This window comes from Drosophila tropicalis, unplaced genomic scaffold, assembly GCF_018151085.1.
Source record: "Drosophila tropicalis isolate 14030-0801.00 unplaced genomic scaffold, ASM1815108v1 contig_859, whole genome shotgun sequence".
NCBI classification, from domain to species: domain Eukaryota; kingdom Metazoa; phylum Arthropoda; class Insecta; order Diptera; family Drosophilidae; genus Drosophila; species Drosophila tropicalis.
This window is the reverse complement of record NW_027173353.1, coordinates 1052401-1068935: the sequence shown is the minus strand read 5'-3', so window position 1 is coordinate 1068935 and position 16535 is coordinate 1052401. Positions and strand designations below refer to the sequence as shown.

General features: G+C 38.9%; 1 protein-coding gene across 2 annotated transcripts in view; it reads right to left on the bottom strand.

Annotated features, from left to right (window-relative positions):
• Positions 1-13173: 13173 nt before the first annotated feature.
• natalisin overlaps positions 13174-16535 on the bottom strand; it is an 81870-nt gene continuing 78508 nt past the window's right edge. The window contains exon 3 of one of the 2 annotated variants that reach the window (XM_068297988.1): positions 13174-13483. In XM_068297988.1, coding sequence (XP_068154089.1) covers positions 13458-13483 — 26 coding nt within the window. In that variant the 3' untranslated portion in view covers positions 13174-13457. The remainder of the gene's footprint in view (positions 13484-16535) is intronic. The other variant, XR_011033356.1, reaches the window with a different exon arrangement.

Genomic DNA, 16535 nt, shown 5'->3' with positions numbered 1-16535 from the left:
TGTCGAACAAATGTTTTAAACTGCATGAATTGGCATTATTTAACCTCTATATTCGTATCTGGCGGGGTAGGGGAGGGCGTCTTCTTTCTTCGGTCGACACTCTGATTGACTGACTGACTCTCTGACTATAAGGATTTGCCAAACAAATTGAAATTAACTAACATGGAATTGAAATTGAAGTTGAGCGAAATTGCCTTTGTCTTTATTTGATCGTAAATAAAGCCAAATTGTGTTGTTTCAGACAATTAAGCGGCAAAGATGCGGAAACAATTTTTGCTCAGTGCCCCGCAAGCATTTGTGAGTTTAGAGCAAGTCACAAAATTCAACACAAAAAAAAACTGTTCAAATACTCTGTACGCATAATGGCAAAAGGTATATTAAAGCTGACAAAAGAAAGGAACTGAAGATTTAAAAAAATTAAAACCGAAGTCGAGGTAGAACTTTCTGCTTGTAAAATTCATTACACTTATATAATTTCTGTTTATTATATTCTTATTTTAAAATCAAAATTGACTTAAAAGATATTCAGTTTCAACATTTAAATATTGTGATTAGATTCTTATTGGTTTTCCATCATAATAAGGTCAAGGACACTGCTCAGTTTCTTATTGTAGGGTATTTTGGAAGTCGTGAGATAAACTTTGAGGACTTGAATCTTTATTTTATGTACCTATTTTTTTATGTTTCGGTTTTGTTTTGTTGGGTTTTTTTTTTTTTTGTTTTGGTGGCTAACAACGCGCAATTTAAACGCATTGCGCAACATAATTGAAATGGAATTGAACAACAACAGGCAACAATTTGCAAAATCGACATTTAAATGTGCATTAACCACATTGTTGATGCTGTTTTTGTTGTTGTTGTTGCTGGTGTCGTGCCTTGCCTTTTGGAGTTGGAAAGTGGTTAGCCATTCTGGCTATGGAAGAGTCTTTGGGGGCTGGCTGGATGGCCTAAAAGTGAGAGTCATGTAGACACACTTGAGACCTAGGCTAAGCACTTTCGCAGACAGCCTGCTAACAATCTACAAGACATAACAAACCCACAGCTAACCCAACCCAGTCGTAACCCATACCCAAACCCCTTCCAACAACTGCCCTGGCCCCTAAACTGCTGGCCCTTTCATGACTTAATCTTATCAGACAAGGACTGGCATTAAAAATGCACTTCAAGGTTCTACAATGATTATGGTCTGTGTGTGCTCATTTTGTTAAATGGTTTTTAACTCTTTTTTTTTGACTCCTCCCCCCTCCTCTCATAACGTGGTTTGTGCCAGCTTCTCGCATAATGCATGGTTACAGGATTACGCTGAAAGGATGCAAAGGGCTTTTATGGAAAATCAGCAACGCTTGTTTGCAGCAAGCAGCTGATTATGGGCACACAAATTAAGTTGTTGTGCGTGGACAGGAATGGGCAAGGGACGGTCTGGCCAAGGTCACCCTTCATCATAATCGCGTACTTCCACTAACTACATCGTGGTGTGGCGTGGCGAGAGGTGGGACGAGGTCTCACTGTCATGGTCGGGTCTAGAGCCAGTTAAGTCATTGCCTTGACCTAAGCTAGAACCGAGAAAGAGTCAGACTTTTGACTATGATCGGCGGTACGACAGGCTTTGGCTTTAGTTAACTTTTCATTTCAAAACTGCCCACGCCATGGGCACATTAATGCCCAAGTTTATGACCATTGCCACTGCGTTTCTCTTTTTCAAAATAGATTGAAAAGCAAGCCCCAGTATATTGTATGGCTCAACTGTGCTACTGTGAAGCCGCCTGGCCTTAAGCTGATTTTCTCTGTTCTGATGCCAACAAATGCGATTTGTGCCATAAACTTTTGTATTAGCCGAGACTAGACAACTCAGGCAGGCAATAGCAAACAGAGATACAGAGATCGAGACATTGATGGTGGGGGTGTGGTGGTGGTGAATGCGGCTGGGGTGGGGTAAAAGACACAACGACATCGACAAGTCAATTGGATGGTTACATTTGCCAAAATCTTGCACAAATCACATAAATCCCCGCACAAACTCCAGCACCATATTTGGCCAAAATGCCAGCCAACCAACCAGCCGGCCAGCGATCCAAGTCTCATGGCTAATACTCATAAGTTGTTGGATACGTTCGAAATGTTGTCGCTGAGGATTGACAGGCATGAGAGAATACTTTGAACGGCGGCGTCGGCAATCATTAATGACATGTGGTTTTTATAATTTTTGTTGTATTATTTTCTAGTTGTTTGTGTTGTTTTTTTTTTGTAATTACATAAATTGGTTAAACGACAATAATATGGGATGGGATTCTAGTTAAACAATTGTCTATTTACTAAATCTTTTGCAATGTTAATCGTTTTGGCCTTGATTGCAGTTAGTCATCATCAAAGTGCATGATGATGAAAACTGAATCTAAAATTGTGAAAGATCTGCAATTTAAGTTTAAGCGATGATCAATGCGATCATTTTAATGAAAGTGAAGCTGCCGCCGATGCTGATGCTGGGGCCAAAACAATTTATTAACATATTACCAACAATTGTTGCAATTTGATTTGCTTTATGGTCGCAACGTGCCGGCGATCAGTTGACGGCGATAAGCAGCTCTGAACCCTTTTTTGTGGATGAGCAGCTTCTGCCCACGATCAAGAGTCAAGAAATTTCGCGTTAACTTGTTTTCCCCCCATTCCATCCTACTCTTAGTCAGGGAATACACAACAGGCAGAAAAGACAACGGGATGAGGTTGGGGATTGGGGTACAAAAAAAGGTTACACAATTCATTTCATTTGGTGCAAGGCATAAATCAAGAAAACAACAAGCAGTAAGAAAAAAATTAAACCGGACGGGGTCTGGCCCTGCATGTCTCAGTTTTTGGCTTGTTGGCATCTTCCTGCCTGGCTGGCCTGCCTGCCTGCCGCCTGTTTGGTTTTGTTGGTTGGCTAACTGCCTGGGAGGTCGTCTGTTGAGTTGTGATATATGATTTTAATAATTTCGTTCATTGAAATGTGCAACAGTTGTTGCATGCCACATGCAACAACGAGTTTCTTGTTTAACAGAACTTTGGTCAATTGCATAATCTTGCAATATATGGAAATCAGTCAACAAGTCAACAATGAGCCAAATGCGGTTAATTGAACATGCCATGGCCCTGCCCCCGTCCTGTCCGTCCATATGTCTGTCTGCTTCATGTTCATGTCCATCTCAAGGTTGTAGTGAAAGTGTTTTTACTTTTGTTTGTTCAACTGCTCCGATGCCCAGGCCCATGCCCATTCCCATTTCCATTCCCAGCATCGATGTTGTTTTTTATGACCTGGCGCTGCATTTTGCTGGCTTCATGGCCAACTCAACAAAACAAAAAAATATATACTTACTCATTTCTGCTGACGAATTACATGCTATAAAAATGGCCAACAGCAAAGAGAAATACATCAACACGCCAAGTCAATTAATGGGCGTGAAAGTTTAACATTATCATTTGGCTTGAAATGATCCTTCCTGTCTTCCATTTCTTCCTTCTGTGCGACGACTACCTGAATTTTATCCTACGCATTTCATTTTTACTTTTTCATCGGTGATAAATATTTCGCACATCTGTTGGCATTTTAATTGATAAAGTTTGGGCCACATTGTTGCAACTATTGGCTCCTTGTGTTGCACAATCGAACGCATCGCCAACAAAAGACTCTGTTTACTGGCGGGTTCATTTACCTGTCATGCAAAAAAAAAAAACAAAAACAAAGCACAAAACAAGCAGGGAAGAAATATGTGCAGGCATGTGAAAAACAGCGCCACCGCATGATTATCTGATTTTTAACACTTTCCATTTGGTCACATGGGCGTAGACAGAGTCGAATATAAGAAATATTTGCAATATTTCCCTTTTTGTTGATAATTTTAAGCAAGATGTTCCGTTTGTCTAATATATTCCCAATATAATATAATTTTAGAGGCGACATTACATATTGGCACTTATCTTTTTGATGAATTAGATGAATAAGCACAAACGGGCAAGTCTTTAATTACACATCATAGATTAAGTGTAATTAAAGTCATTGATTTAAGCTGAATTTAGAATGTTTTATAGTTAAGTGCTCATTGAGAAAATAATGTTTATTGTTAATAAGCCACCCTTTATTTCACATGAATTTAGCATTGAGAACGTTTGGAAAGACAAGAAAATTTGTTATTTAATACTTTCTAAGGAAAATGGAAAGAAATTTCATTGAGAATAAATGCTGGTACTGCTGGTTTATTGTTGCAGTGTAATAGAGAATATTTGCTTGCAACTTGAGGCATACAATAAGCAATTTTATTAGGGAATAGAAAAGAACTAGAAACCGGTTCGTAAAGAACTCCATGTGAGAACCGAACGTTTTCAAAACATTGCAGCTAGAAATGCTAATATTTTGAACATTTTGAACAAATTATGACAAAATTTGTAACAAAAAGTTATTGGATTATCTAATTGTTGACCAACTAGTTACGTAACCCCTTTTACCACGACCCTGAGTTGTTGTTGTTGTTGCTATTGCATTACGCTTGTTCATTTGCCTGTCGGTGTTGCCTTGTTGTTGCAATTGATTTGATTAAAAACCGCAGTTATCTGCCTCATTTTGTCGCCTCTTTTTGTTGCCTGTCTTCATTACTTATGCTTACTGTTAGAGAAAGAGAGAGCGAGAAAGAGATGAGATATAAACATGTATTTGTATATATTTTATTGGCTATACAAACACTTACAATGTAAGCTGCTTGTAATCCATTGCATTTTTACATCATAAAATGCATGTTTTATGCAAGGCCAATCCCCAAAGGTCATCAATATAAGAAAACACAATCAACAGAAAGACAAAATTATTAATGGCTTGAGCCAATTTAATTAGCATTTCAATATTGAAAATCAATTTTAAACATGCAACACATGGCAACGCATCAATAATATATTGCATATAACAATATTACAATCATCCACAAAAAATAAAGATAATCTCAGCCTTCCATTTTATTGTTCGTTTTTGAATCGTTGTTTTTTTTTAATCCAAATTGCTTCGACAAACGTCGTGAGTCAGTCGGCAATTTATTTTCGCCGAATTAAATGCAAATTGACAGTTCCAATTGCAATTCTAAAAAAAAGAAACTAAAATCACAAAAATCGAATATCCAAATGCAAATCGTGTTTGGTTGTTGTTTTGCAATTAATCAATTAGGCGCAACCTCCAATTCAGCTTCAGTTTGAGCCACAGCCTCAGCCTAAGCTTCGTCAGCGTCAGTGTCAGTGTGTCAGCATTGACGGACACCTTTTGGGCGGGCTGCAAGAACCACGGTAGATACATATGTAGGTATGTATGTATATATGCGGTACAGATCGGCGTAGCACTTGGCAGGCACTCCTTGCCCCAAGCCAAGACATGTCTGGGGGCCTCTTGTATGCAAATTCACCATTTTTATACTCTATTCCAATAAAAGGGAATATGCAATTTGATTACAATTTGGTAATGCATTAGAAAAACTATTACTTCTATTCTTTATCACCTTTCCAGTACGGCGAGCGGGCTTAAATTGTACTAACTACTGGAACAATTTAGATATAAGAGAAAGAATCTATTGAGTGTAATTCCCTTAATATTGCCTTTTTAGCTTTCTCAAACTTCAAACTTTAAACTATTAGATACTAAATAAACAAATTGATTTCAATTCTATCGCTAAAAGGGTATCCCAATTTTGGATATATTAATTCTATCCCAGGTCCTCTGAGTTTCTGTTTTGGTTGTTGACTTGAGCTTGTTTTGGTTTCTTTTTTTGTTTTTAAGCAATTGCCCCTTGCTGTTCTTGAGATATGACGCCGCATGCATAATGAGCCTTTATTTAAATGAGTTTTGCGCTTTGTTTTATTGCCTTTAAATTGCATTTAGCGTCAAATGTCTCGCGCAGGGGAAAATATATTTGGCTTTTTTTTTTTGTGCGGCATGAATAAATCTTCAAACGACAAATCACTCAACGGCGAGCCGTTTGCCAAACCTGAATGACTCACCCACTATGCTACTCACCCAGTACACATCAACCCATCCCCATAATTGTCATCGCCCATTGCCCTCGTCATCCCCAACACTTGGACGCGGTGTGGCACTAAAAATATCTATGCGGGATTATGTGCTAATAATTTTAGCCTAGAGCTTTGTATTTGCCAATTCAAATTGACAATTTGGGGCATGTTGATGTTGATCTTTGCCGAAAGATAATATGATTCGATTCGACGGGTGAGCGTGATCACAAAATACAAACAAACAAATGCATTTCTATTTTCGTATGACCTTCGCAGGTAGTTGCCAAGTTTTTTTTTTCCTTTTGGTCTAAGCATGATCTCTTTGCTCTCACAATATTCGTTTTGTGAGAATCATAATGATGGCAACCTAAAAATTGCTCAATTTTGATTTATACTACATTGACAGTTTAATGTTAGTCAGACATAATCATAGTAGCTGTAGCTTTAGCCTAGTTTAGTTACAGTACAGTAAAGTAAAGTACATGGGCTTGTTTTCGAAGAACAAGTCTTGACTCAAGCAGGCACAGATCTCTATGAGTTGGAGAATACTTGAGTAATTTTTCAATACTTGCCCCAATTTAAATCAAGGCTTAAGATGAAAACATTAGGGTAATGCATGTAAAAAGTTACACATCGTACGATTGAAAGCCTGGCCAAGGACTTTAGGTTAGAAATTTGTCTATAATCGTTAATGGGCGATATATTTTGGCTAATAAAAACCTCAGAAGCTTGATTTATATTTATTTTTATGATTGTATATATTATTATATATTTGATTTGATTTGAAGGGTAATTTAATTACTAATACAAACCAAGTCAAGATATTTAACTGCTTGTTGGCCAATTGCAAGCTTTATGTACATTGCTCTTAACTTGGCCATGTTGGTTCACCCATTGATGTTGCATTAACGTTTTTTTATTGCCTAACTTTGCATGCACTCGGCGCAGGCAAATCCATTAATGACCATAAAAATTTCACACTCATTTGCCACAAGTAAAAGTCAGCAGTTTGCTTTTCCCACCGGATACAAGCTGACGCCCACTCTCACCCTAATAATCATCATCATCATGAATATGATCATTGGCCATGGAGATCAGATTGCCCATATCATTACATTATTTATGCAAATATTTAATAAAATAGAAAATATTAGGTTTATATGGGTATGTGGCAGGGTGGCAGAGGGGGAAACAAAAATTATGGTTCATTTGCGCAGCGGGCGCGTTAATTGGATTACAAAATTGACGCCCCCCAAATGGTTGAAAGTTACGTGCATGAGATGCAGTGTGTATAAAAGCGGCATCATCATACTATAAGTGAGGCAGATGCAGATGCAGATACCCAAGCGCAGTGTAAACAGATACAGATACAGATACGCCGTGTCGCACATTAGCTACATTTGTTGTTGTTGTTGTTGTTGCTGCTGCTGCTGCTGCCGCCGTTGCCGCTGAGTGTTGAATCATGCAATTCAAATAGACACGAACGAAAAACGAGAAATCATCATTAATATATCAACACAATATGTATCTTGCAGATACATTGAATACGAGGCGCATTCAAACAGAGGCAACAGCATGCGCGTGCAGTTGAAAGGCATATGAATGACTTTGATGATTGGGAAAGTGTTTTGTGAATGCATTTTGCAGTTACACACCTCCTCTAGCCGCTCCCTCTCTTTCTCACTCTCCTCCACTCTGTTGTATCAACTGTGATGTATCAACATGCTAATTGCTGCATTTTCGCACAATGGCAACTTTTTGTTGTACTTGAGGCTGGTTGGCAGGCATTTATTCCTTTTTTTTTTTTTGCCAAATAATGACTCATGCGTGTGTAACTTATAAAGAGTTATCTGACTGTTTCGTTTAATCAGTAATTTATTACATTAATGATTTAATTAATAATTTCATGTGAGAGAGACCTTGGAAACTACCAACTGTTGTCTACTGTCGATTGCCGTTAATGTTGTTAACTGTATCTTTCAATCTTACAATTGCCGCTGCTGCGTTGACTTGAAAAGACTTTCGGCCACTTAACTTCATTAATTTAAGCAGCAAGTTTAATGGTTTTTAAAAGGCTTTAAAAGGTATGTGGTGCATGGGGAGGTCTCTCGGAAATTTGATATACGAAACGTATGCACACACTCGGTTGTTGAAAAAATGCACAGCATGTTGCATGCCGGCGACCCGGTCAATTGCATAAGCCGCAAAGGGCAACCGATAAGATGACCGAAACACACAAAAAAAGGGAGACGAAAAATTGCCAAAAACTTATTCAAGAATGTTGATTAATTGTCGATATATTGAATTACAATGATAAAGTAAATCCTTTGCATGTGACAAATATGTTTAAAACTTTTGCAAAAAGGGGAAAACAAAACTCTTTAGCCAGCTGAGAAAGAGAGTTAAAAACCGCTAAAATTGGGTTATAGAATAAACTGCCTTTTGTGTAACCGTTCACAAAGGATTTGTGCCTTAGGGTCAAGCCGGTAATATTTTAAATAAACTTGCAAACACAAATCAGAAAGATGGAGGTTATTATGCACATGGCTTACAAAAAGACGTTGTGTTTTTTGTCTTTTTGTAAGCTTTTTGGTTCTTAACTTGAGAGAAGCATAGACGATATTTTAATGACTGTAACCGACCGAGTTAAAGCGGTTTTTACTGTATGAGTTATAGCATTTCTGTGAGATTCTTACCTTGGCTTTGTCTGAATGCCCTAGGATGTTTCTTTTTAGGAATATGAAATCGTGTTGTGGAATCATTCTCATTACATAATTGTTGTAACAAGCAAGTTTTGCATTTTAGCTAAATATTGGAAATTAATCATGCAAAGAATTCTTTAACCAAAGACCCATATTGGTGATTTATAGCCATCGTCTTTATACGCTGTATGCATAAATAAGCTTTTCTTTTACAGACTTTTCAGTTCACTCCCTGCAAAAAAAAAAAAAATAAAAACCAATTTATTTTATGCCGGTTTTTTTTTTTTTTTTTTGGTTGGTATTGTTATTATTTTCCCTCACTTTTTATTATGGCTTGGGAGAGCTGCATGCAGCAACATAATTAAAACAACGTTGCGCCAGCATCATCTACCAAGCGACACCCGAAAATTATCCACCAACCCACCCATAAATGACGTGCAGCCGTTGCATTATTTGCCTTTCTTTCTCTGTCTGTCTGTTAGTCTGCCTGTCTGTCTGTGTTTTTAGCCAACTGCATCAGCAGCAGTAGGAGCAGCAGTCGGGGCCATGTCGTTAATATTATTTTGGCTTGATAAACTTCTGCCACAAGACAATCGAAATTACTCAATCACGTTGGGAGATGTGAAAGATCGGGTGGAAGAAAACAAGAGAGAGGTAGGAGTAACGGGTGTGCGTCAAAATGCAGCCCAGAAAACCGTCAGAGCCGCGCCTTGTTGGGCTAGGAGGGCCTCTTGGTAACAGGAGTCGACTGTCGTGTAATTGATGTCAATGGTTGTGTTGTTGGTGGTGGTGGTGCGCCCACCTCGCTTCGTTAAATGCCAAATATAATTTAATAGGAAGTGAAAACAAGCAAAAGGGTACAAATTATATTGCCTCAAAGTATAATGATTGATTTGTATCAGCTATGAACGAGCTAACAACATCAAAAAATAATATAAAACAAAAACAAGCAACACAACAAAAAAAAAAAAAAAGATTTTATATACATATTTTAAACATGTGTCTATGGCCCAAAGAGAGATTGTGGGAGCGATGGAAATGTTGAGATTGGTTCGACTGCCAATTTTCCTATATTTTGGCTGCCAATTTGCTGTTGTTTCTGCTGTTGTTTGGTTATGCGCATTTCCGCATAATAACAATAATTTGACCAACTGTTTGTCCAAAATCGAGTTAACATAATAGAGGGCCATTATCCATCCTCCGTCCATTCGGCCATGACCAAAACCAAACAAATTCAATCCCCATTGGTGGCGTCGTCTCTATTGTATGCCAGTGGCAGGACATTGGCCACGGCCATATCGTTGGCGTTGGCGGTTTCAGTTAGAGTTGGCATTGCTTTTGGCCAAAGCTATTTACGGCTGATTTGGGTCTCACATTGCATCATCATTTATGGCCAAATTTGCATTATTATGCTCGACTTTGGTGGCATTTGGGCATTTCGTTTGGCCTTATTAGCAGGAACTTGCATTTTCCATCTTTTTTTTTTTTGGCTTATGTATCTGTTGGTGTTTATATAGTTTCGAAAGCATCGACAATTGTGATATGCCTGACTAACTTGCAGCTATGTGCCACAAGCGAAAGGTGGAAAGGTGTTGGCCAGTTGTTACTCGAATTGCATTGCTGGGCCTCAACCAGGCAACTCGAGGAAGTTATGCTGCTTAACTAAGCAGTTGCATTGACTAGGTTTTTCAAAGTTAAAGAAAGTTGTTTGAAGGTTTCCCATTTGGGAGTGCATTGCATGGTGATTGTAAAGTTGTCATACATATGGAAATATGGAAAAGAATTTCTAACATAACATTAGTGGAAACAAAAAGATTACTCAACTGGTGGAAGACTTTAAAAATTATTATAATAACTTAATAATCAATGAGTTATGTGTCATTCTTAAAAAAACCCACTGTTCCTATGAAGAACTGACCATTAACTGTATACCACTCAACTATTACTTACCTAGGTCATTGTCCTATCCTCCTCCACCTAAATATTGGTTAGATTGCGTCGCTTAACTACTTTAAATTGCAACCCTCAAGTCATTTATTTTCAACTAAGCTTGGCCTGCCTTTATGCCTTCAGTTGACGCACACGAGTTTCTAATTGAAATAAATTGGTTTTATTTTTCTGCTTGGCAGCTGTGAAACTCCATAGGCCAGCAACCAGCAGCTAGCAGCAGCAGCAGCAGCACCAGGCACCACCAGCATGCCCTTGAATTAGCAAGAAACTAAATAATTTAAATTCATATCAATTGGTTCATTTATGCAATAGGCTCAACTGTCCATTTGCCTGAAAGCTAAATAGTTCACTTCATGGTTATAGCTTTTTGTGTTTTGTTTTTGGTTTCTTTCTTTTGTTGAGAATTAATGAGGCAGCAAAGGCTGCTGACCTTGAGCCACAGTCCCAGTACCAAGTTGCAGTGCAATCCATCTACATCTGTGGCAAGTCGATTTGAAATGTGTGTCAAATGCAGCATGCAGCAGGCTCGCTGTAGACGTGACTAACCGACTTTCATGTCATAACTTTGTGAGCTCTTTGAAGTTCAAGTTGGTGCGCCACCGCCCCCGTTCATCTCCAGCCATCAAACCGCCAAACGCCCCCCTCGTATATTGTCTCTAGTCAACGAAAGGCTGCTCAATTAAGGCGCATAAATTATGTGGCAGCAGTCGACGCTGCTGCGGCACCCAAATTGAAATCGTAAATTAAAATTTGCCAGACGCTGCTGCTGCTGCCGGTCGGTTTTAACTTTTACATTTTGACCAAAATATTTTTGCCAATTTTTTCGCAAATTTTCACTAAGCTACAACCCACGCAGGATTGACGCCCGGTCCTGATGGGTGAATGTTGCAAACGAAAATTGTCAACGCTGTGGCAGCGGCAAACGAAATGAAAATGGTAGCAATTGCCATGGACATGCAACTTGGCCAAAAAGTGACAGTTGCAAGTCAGTCAGCAGCAGCAACAACAAAAACAACTGCAATCGCAATTGCAACTGCACATACCAAAAGCGGCCAGGGTTTAGCTTCAGTTCCAGCTTGTGATACAGCTTCCAGTCCGACTCTCAGTTCGAGTCCATGTCTCTTTCTCTCTCTCTCTAACTCTCTGTCTCCGGGATTGGCCAGCTAGTTTGATATTTTTATGTGTGACAGTTGTTTTATGTTACAATTTCTAGCATTACTTTTTATTTCAAGTGCAAAATTTATTACCGTTTGCCAAGGTGCGGGCCAAGTTTGCACCTCAGAGAGGACAAACGGGAATGCGGACTGTGGTCTCATGGCTACTGCCGTCTAATCAGTGGCAATGTTCATTATTGTTGCTGCTGCTGCTACTTCAGTCTGTTGCCTTCTTGGCTTTCACTAGAAAAATTAGGAGCATTTTTTTTGCTATTTGTTGTTGTTGTCTGCTTGCACTGGCATAACTTTTAAATTAGTTCAACTAACTAGCACTGGGTGGCATTTGCAAACATTTCTGTAAGATTTAGAACCCGGAAACCTAACGAAAATTACACAAGGCAACTGAAGAAAACAACAACAAAAAAAAACAATTGTCATACTGTTTTCCGTGGAAATGAGAAAATGAGGTTGCCCTCATTTCATCCTAAGGTTTGTCAACATGCAAAAACAAAAAAACCTTTCCTACAATATCTTGCCCTTGTTGTTATCTGAAAGAGCGAATTAAGACAAGGTAAGATGCTGTGATATACCTTTTCTAGAGGGTCCTAAAAATTAGCTAGAAACTTGAAGCAATTTGTAAACAGATTCTGCAAACCGCAGCAAAGGATACTTCTGATTAGAAAAAACATTATTTTTTCATACCCTAGTAAAAGTAAATCAGTGTTTTTATATTCATAGTTAACAATTCTGTTGATTAAACCAAAGTTAAAGTTATTGTGACATTATTTATTCGGTATTAAATATTGGGATCATCATTGGATCATTAGCCAAATGACATAAATGTATGTAGGTATACACAAGTATTTTGTTCAACTAAATAACCACCACATTGCATAATGCATAAATATCTAAGACATATATGTATGTATTTACCTCTTTCTCCGTCGTTGTCTGTCCCTGGATCCTCAATCTCTCTGGATTGGCCAAAAATAAAGAGTTTTTCCTGTAACGAACCGGCAACGGGTGTAATATGAGCCTGATCTGGTATGGTTTTGGTATGAGGTTGACTGACTGACTGGCCGTTTTGTTGTTGCCGTTGGCCGCCGAGAGTGGTTGTTGCTGTTGTTGTTGCTTGGTTGCTTGGTAATAATGACAGTATGTGTCACATTGCAACCCACACGCATTCAATTTTACTGCCTTGCTCCTCTGGAGAGGTTCCTCTGGTGGAACCGAACTGAACTGTGCCTCCCTGCACTTTTATGAGCAGAGTTTGTATAGGAGGACTCAGCCTGATATCGAGCTTGAGCCATAGTTTTGCTTTTGTTGCTGTTGCTGTTGTTGTCTTCGTTTAGTTTTGACTTGGCTTTTGGTGCAAATTTGATCCAATTGTGCATTCATTTAATCGTGATCTTTATGAGACTGTACAGTTGGATGTGTTTAGCCTTTTATGTCGAGTCCACATTGTCTGTCCAACTTTTGGTCCAGCTGTCTGTCTGTATATCTCTCCTCCCTCTATCTCTCTCTCTCTCTCTCTCTCTCTCTTTGGCTGACTGTCTGGCAGATCGTTAGCTCCTTTTGGTTTTTTTGGCCTTTGGTGGTTGACCTACATAACTCGCATTGGCTGTTGTTTAATTTAATTTGCTCTTGTTGCAGCTTTGGCTGTGGCAATAATTATGTAAAGAGTAACAAAAAATGCATGTTAAACATTTAAGGAAGTTAATTAAATGGAAAATATATGTTTATTAAACAAGCCTGAACAAGCTTAATTGCCAGCTGGGTCTTTTTCTCGCTTTATGTGTGTGTGTGTGTGTGTGTGTGTGTGGGGAGTAGAGGAAGTGAAAACAGGACTGCAAAATGTTGAACCTTTGTCTGATGATGAGCTGGCGGCCAAGCAAAAAGTCAAGTCAAGTCAAGTAAAGTTAATCAAGTGATTTCCGGGTACTCTAGCAACTAGTTGATTCATTTTAAATTGAAAAATATTGCCCAAAAATAAACAAAAATGGCTTAAATCTATAACTATCTATATAACGCATTTTGTCTCTTCTCTTCGTCTTGATTTCTATTGCTGCCCCTTGAAGATTCAGATTTGACATTAAGGCGTACTTGATGTTAATTTCATGCCGCATTGTCTAATATAAAATTATATGAAATTTCGATTTTATTTTTTGCTGTTTCTTTCTGTCTTTGTGCTTATGTAATTAAGCCAGTTACAGTAATTACCATAAAATATAGACAATAATTTGGGCGAAGAGACTGAGAAACTGAGAGACTCAGACGCCCCGCACCGCATGCCTCACTGAGATGTGGCATTAAGATGCCTTGGCCGGATATGGAAATTGACATGATTAGGCGAAACTTTGGCTTAGACAATTTGACAGGTGCGGCGGTTAAGAGTGTCAAGGGCGTATTTATGACCAAGATTGTGTGCGGCAGTAAAATTAAATTCAAATTGCTCTTGTTTCAATATTGTTGCAATGATTTTCACTCTCTGCTGTCTGGCTTTAAAATTGTTTTTACTTTTAAACTTTTTTTTTGGCGAAAGCCTTTGACTATATGCATTCGACTATGAATAAAACATTATGAAGGCGTTGCTTTGCAGCAAAAGAAACAATAACTAAAGGCGTTGTTGCTACCTGGTTGGCAGCTTGTGCTTAGTTGGCTTGTCCAGCTTGGCCAAGCGGTAATACGTCAATAACCGTTTAGCGTACAAATTGAAATTTTTATTAGTTACGGGACGGCAACAAAGCCATGAAAAAAAATATCAAAACTTAAAGGAGAGAAAAAAAAGCAAACTAAACCATAGGCCCGCCGGCAATGAAATGAATAAAACAAAAAAAAAAACGAAAGAAATAAAAATAAAACAGGCAGCGGACTGAAGCTACTTAGACAGTTGCCGAGGGATGAGGAGGATTTTGAAAAGCAAAAAGCAGGAGTAGGAGGAGCGGGCTGGAAGCCACACGAATGCCAAGATATTGCTAGAGATTATGTTTTTGTGGCGCGGTGGAGCGGTAGCCAGCTGCCACCATTGTTTTTGTTTTTTCGGTTTTTGCTGGCCTTTTGGCTTGTATCGCGGCGCTGGCATCTGTGCGATGTGCAACACTTGCAGACAACTTGGCGCATGGTTTGCCGCCCTCTCCCTACATCTAACATCCACCGTCCACCCGTCCTGCTCTAACTGTACATCAAGGTACGAAATTTGTGAATAGAAATTAGCCAAGTAACAGCCAGCAGTCGCAGCCACGCCTCAGTTGTCTGGTCCATAAGCTATCCGTTTATCAGCCCGCAGGTGATGAAGCCGTTGCGACGTTGTTTTTTTGAAATTTTTTTGGTTTTCTATGGCATTTGCATGCATGCACATATGGTTGGGATGTCTTGCTTCCTGTGACTATGTCTATGTGTCTGCATCTGTGTTTGCTGCATCCTGTTGTCATTTTGGGCTACTGTTGGTCCCTGGTCCAGGTGATAGTGCCATTGATAAGTTTGTTGATTTGTTGTAATGTACGGCCATCAAAATGGTTTGCGTGTGGGAAAAGCATTTCCCACCCCTCTTATTCGCCCCATTTTGGTCAGCAGCTGTTTTAGGGCTTGTAAAGAGTCACCTGAACAGTGTGTCAGCAGTGCCAGCCCACAGTTTGGCGGCTGCTACTACCTTTGTTTGTCTAGTCCCCAAGACAGCTCACTGCAATCAATAGACGTGCGGCACGCAAAGAAGGCTTCAGCTCCAGCTTCGACTTCGACTCCGGCATAAGCATCAGCATGAGATTTTGTTGTGGCAAACCCATGCCGTAGATCTGGGTTAAGTGTAGCCGCTCTTGACTCGCAAAATTTATGCATTTCGTGTTTACAGTTTTATGATTATGTTTTGCTCAAGCAAAAATAACAACAACAAATCTATGAATGAAAAAAACACCGACATCTTGTTCAAATAATAAACAAAACAATCAGTAGAACAAACGTTGCAACATTTTCGCTACGTTTTGCTTCATTGCAGGCGATCAAGGCCGCTTGAAGCAAGCTTAAGTACTATAAATTACATGTTGTTGTTTTTATTTTTTGTTTGTTTGTTGTCAAACGGAAACGGTCATATGCAAAAAGGCAAAGCCAACTTAGCTCTAATGAGCCATAGCTTTGCCCAGATTTCTACCAGCAAAACTTTAGCTTTGATTCCAAGTACAACTACAACTACAACTACAACTACAATTTCAAGTTGCCTTTCACAATGGCAAGTTATAGGTTGCTTGGGTTGTTAGTTAGTTGCTTGGTTTATAGGAATGCCTGGTAAAATCTAATTAAATGCGATATCGCGCTAATAATCAGCAAATTTACAAACTTTCTAATATCAGCGACGCCTTTATTTTTCTACAACTCTTAGAGAAATACATTTATCTGTATATATTGTTAAAGGAAAAAAAAATCGCTCAAGTTGGCTAATTATGAACGCCTAATTACTAAGACGGATGCTATAAGAAGAGACTCAGTCACCGTTTCCCATTGCTATCGTCTACGTCTCAACGTCTCTGTTGCCGTTTTCATGTTTCGGGCCAATGGACAGAGCTACCGTCATCTACCGTGCGAAAAGCTCGAGACAAAAAATGTAAAAAAAAAAAAAAAAAACTCAAGAAGTAAACTTGCTTTTGGTAAAGGGGAAGATCGGTCTTGAATTATGATTTCAGAAAGCAAAGTCGCGCGTGGCAAGCCAGAGAGCAGCAGC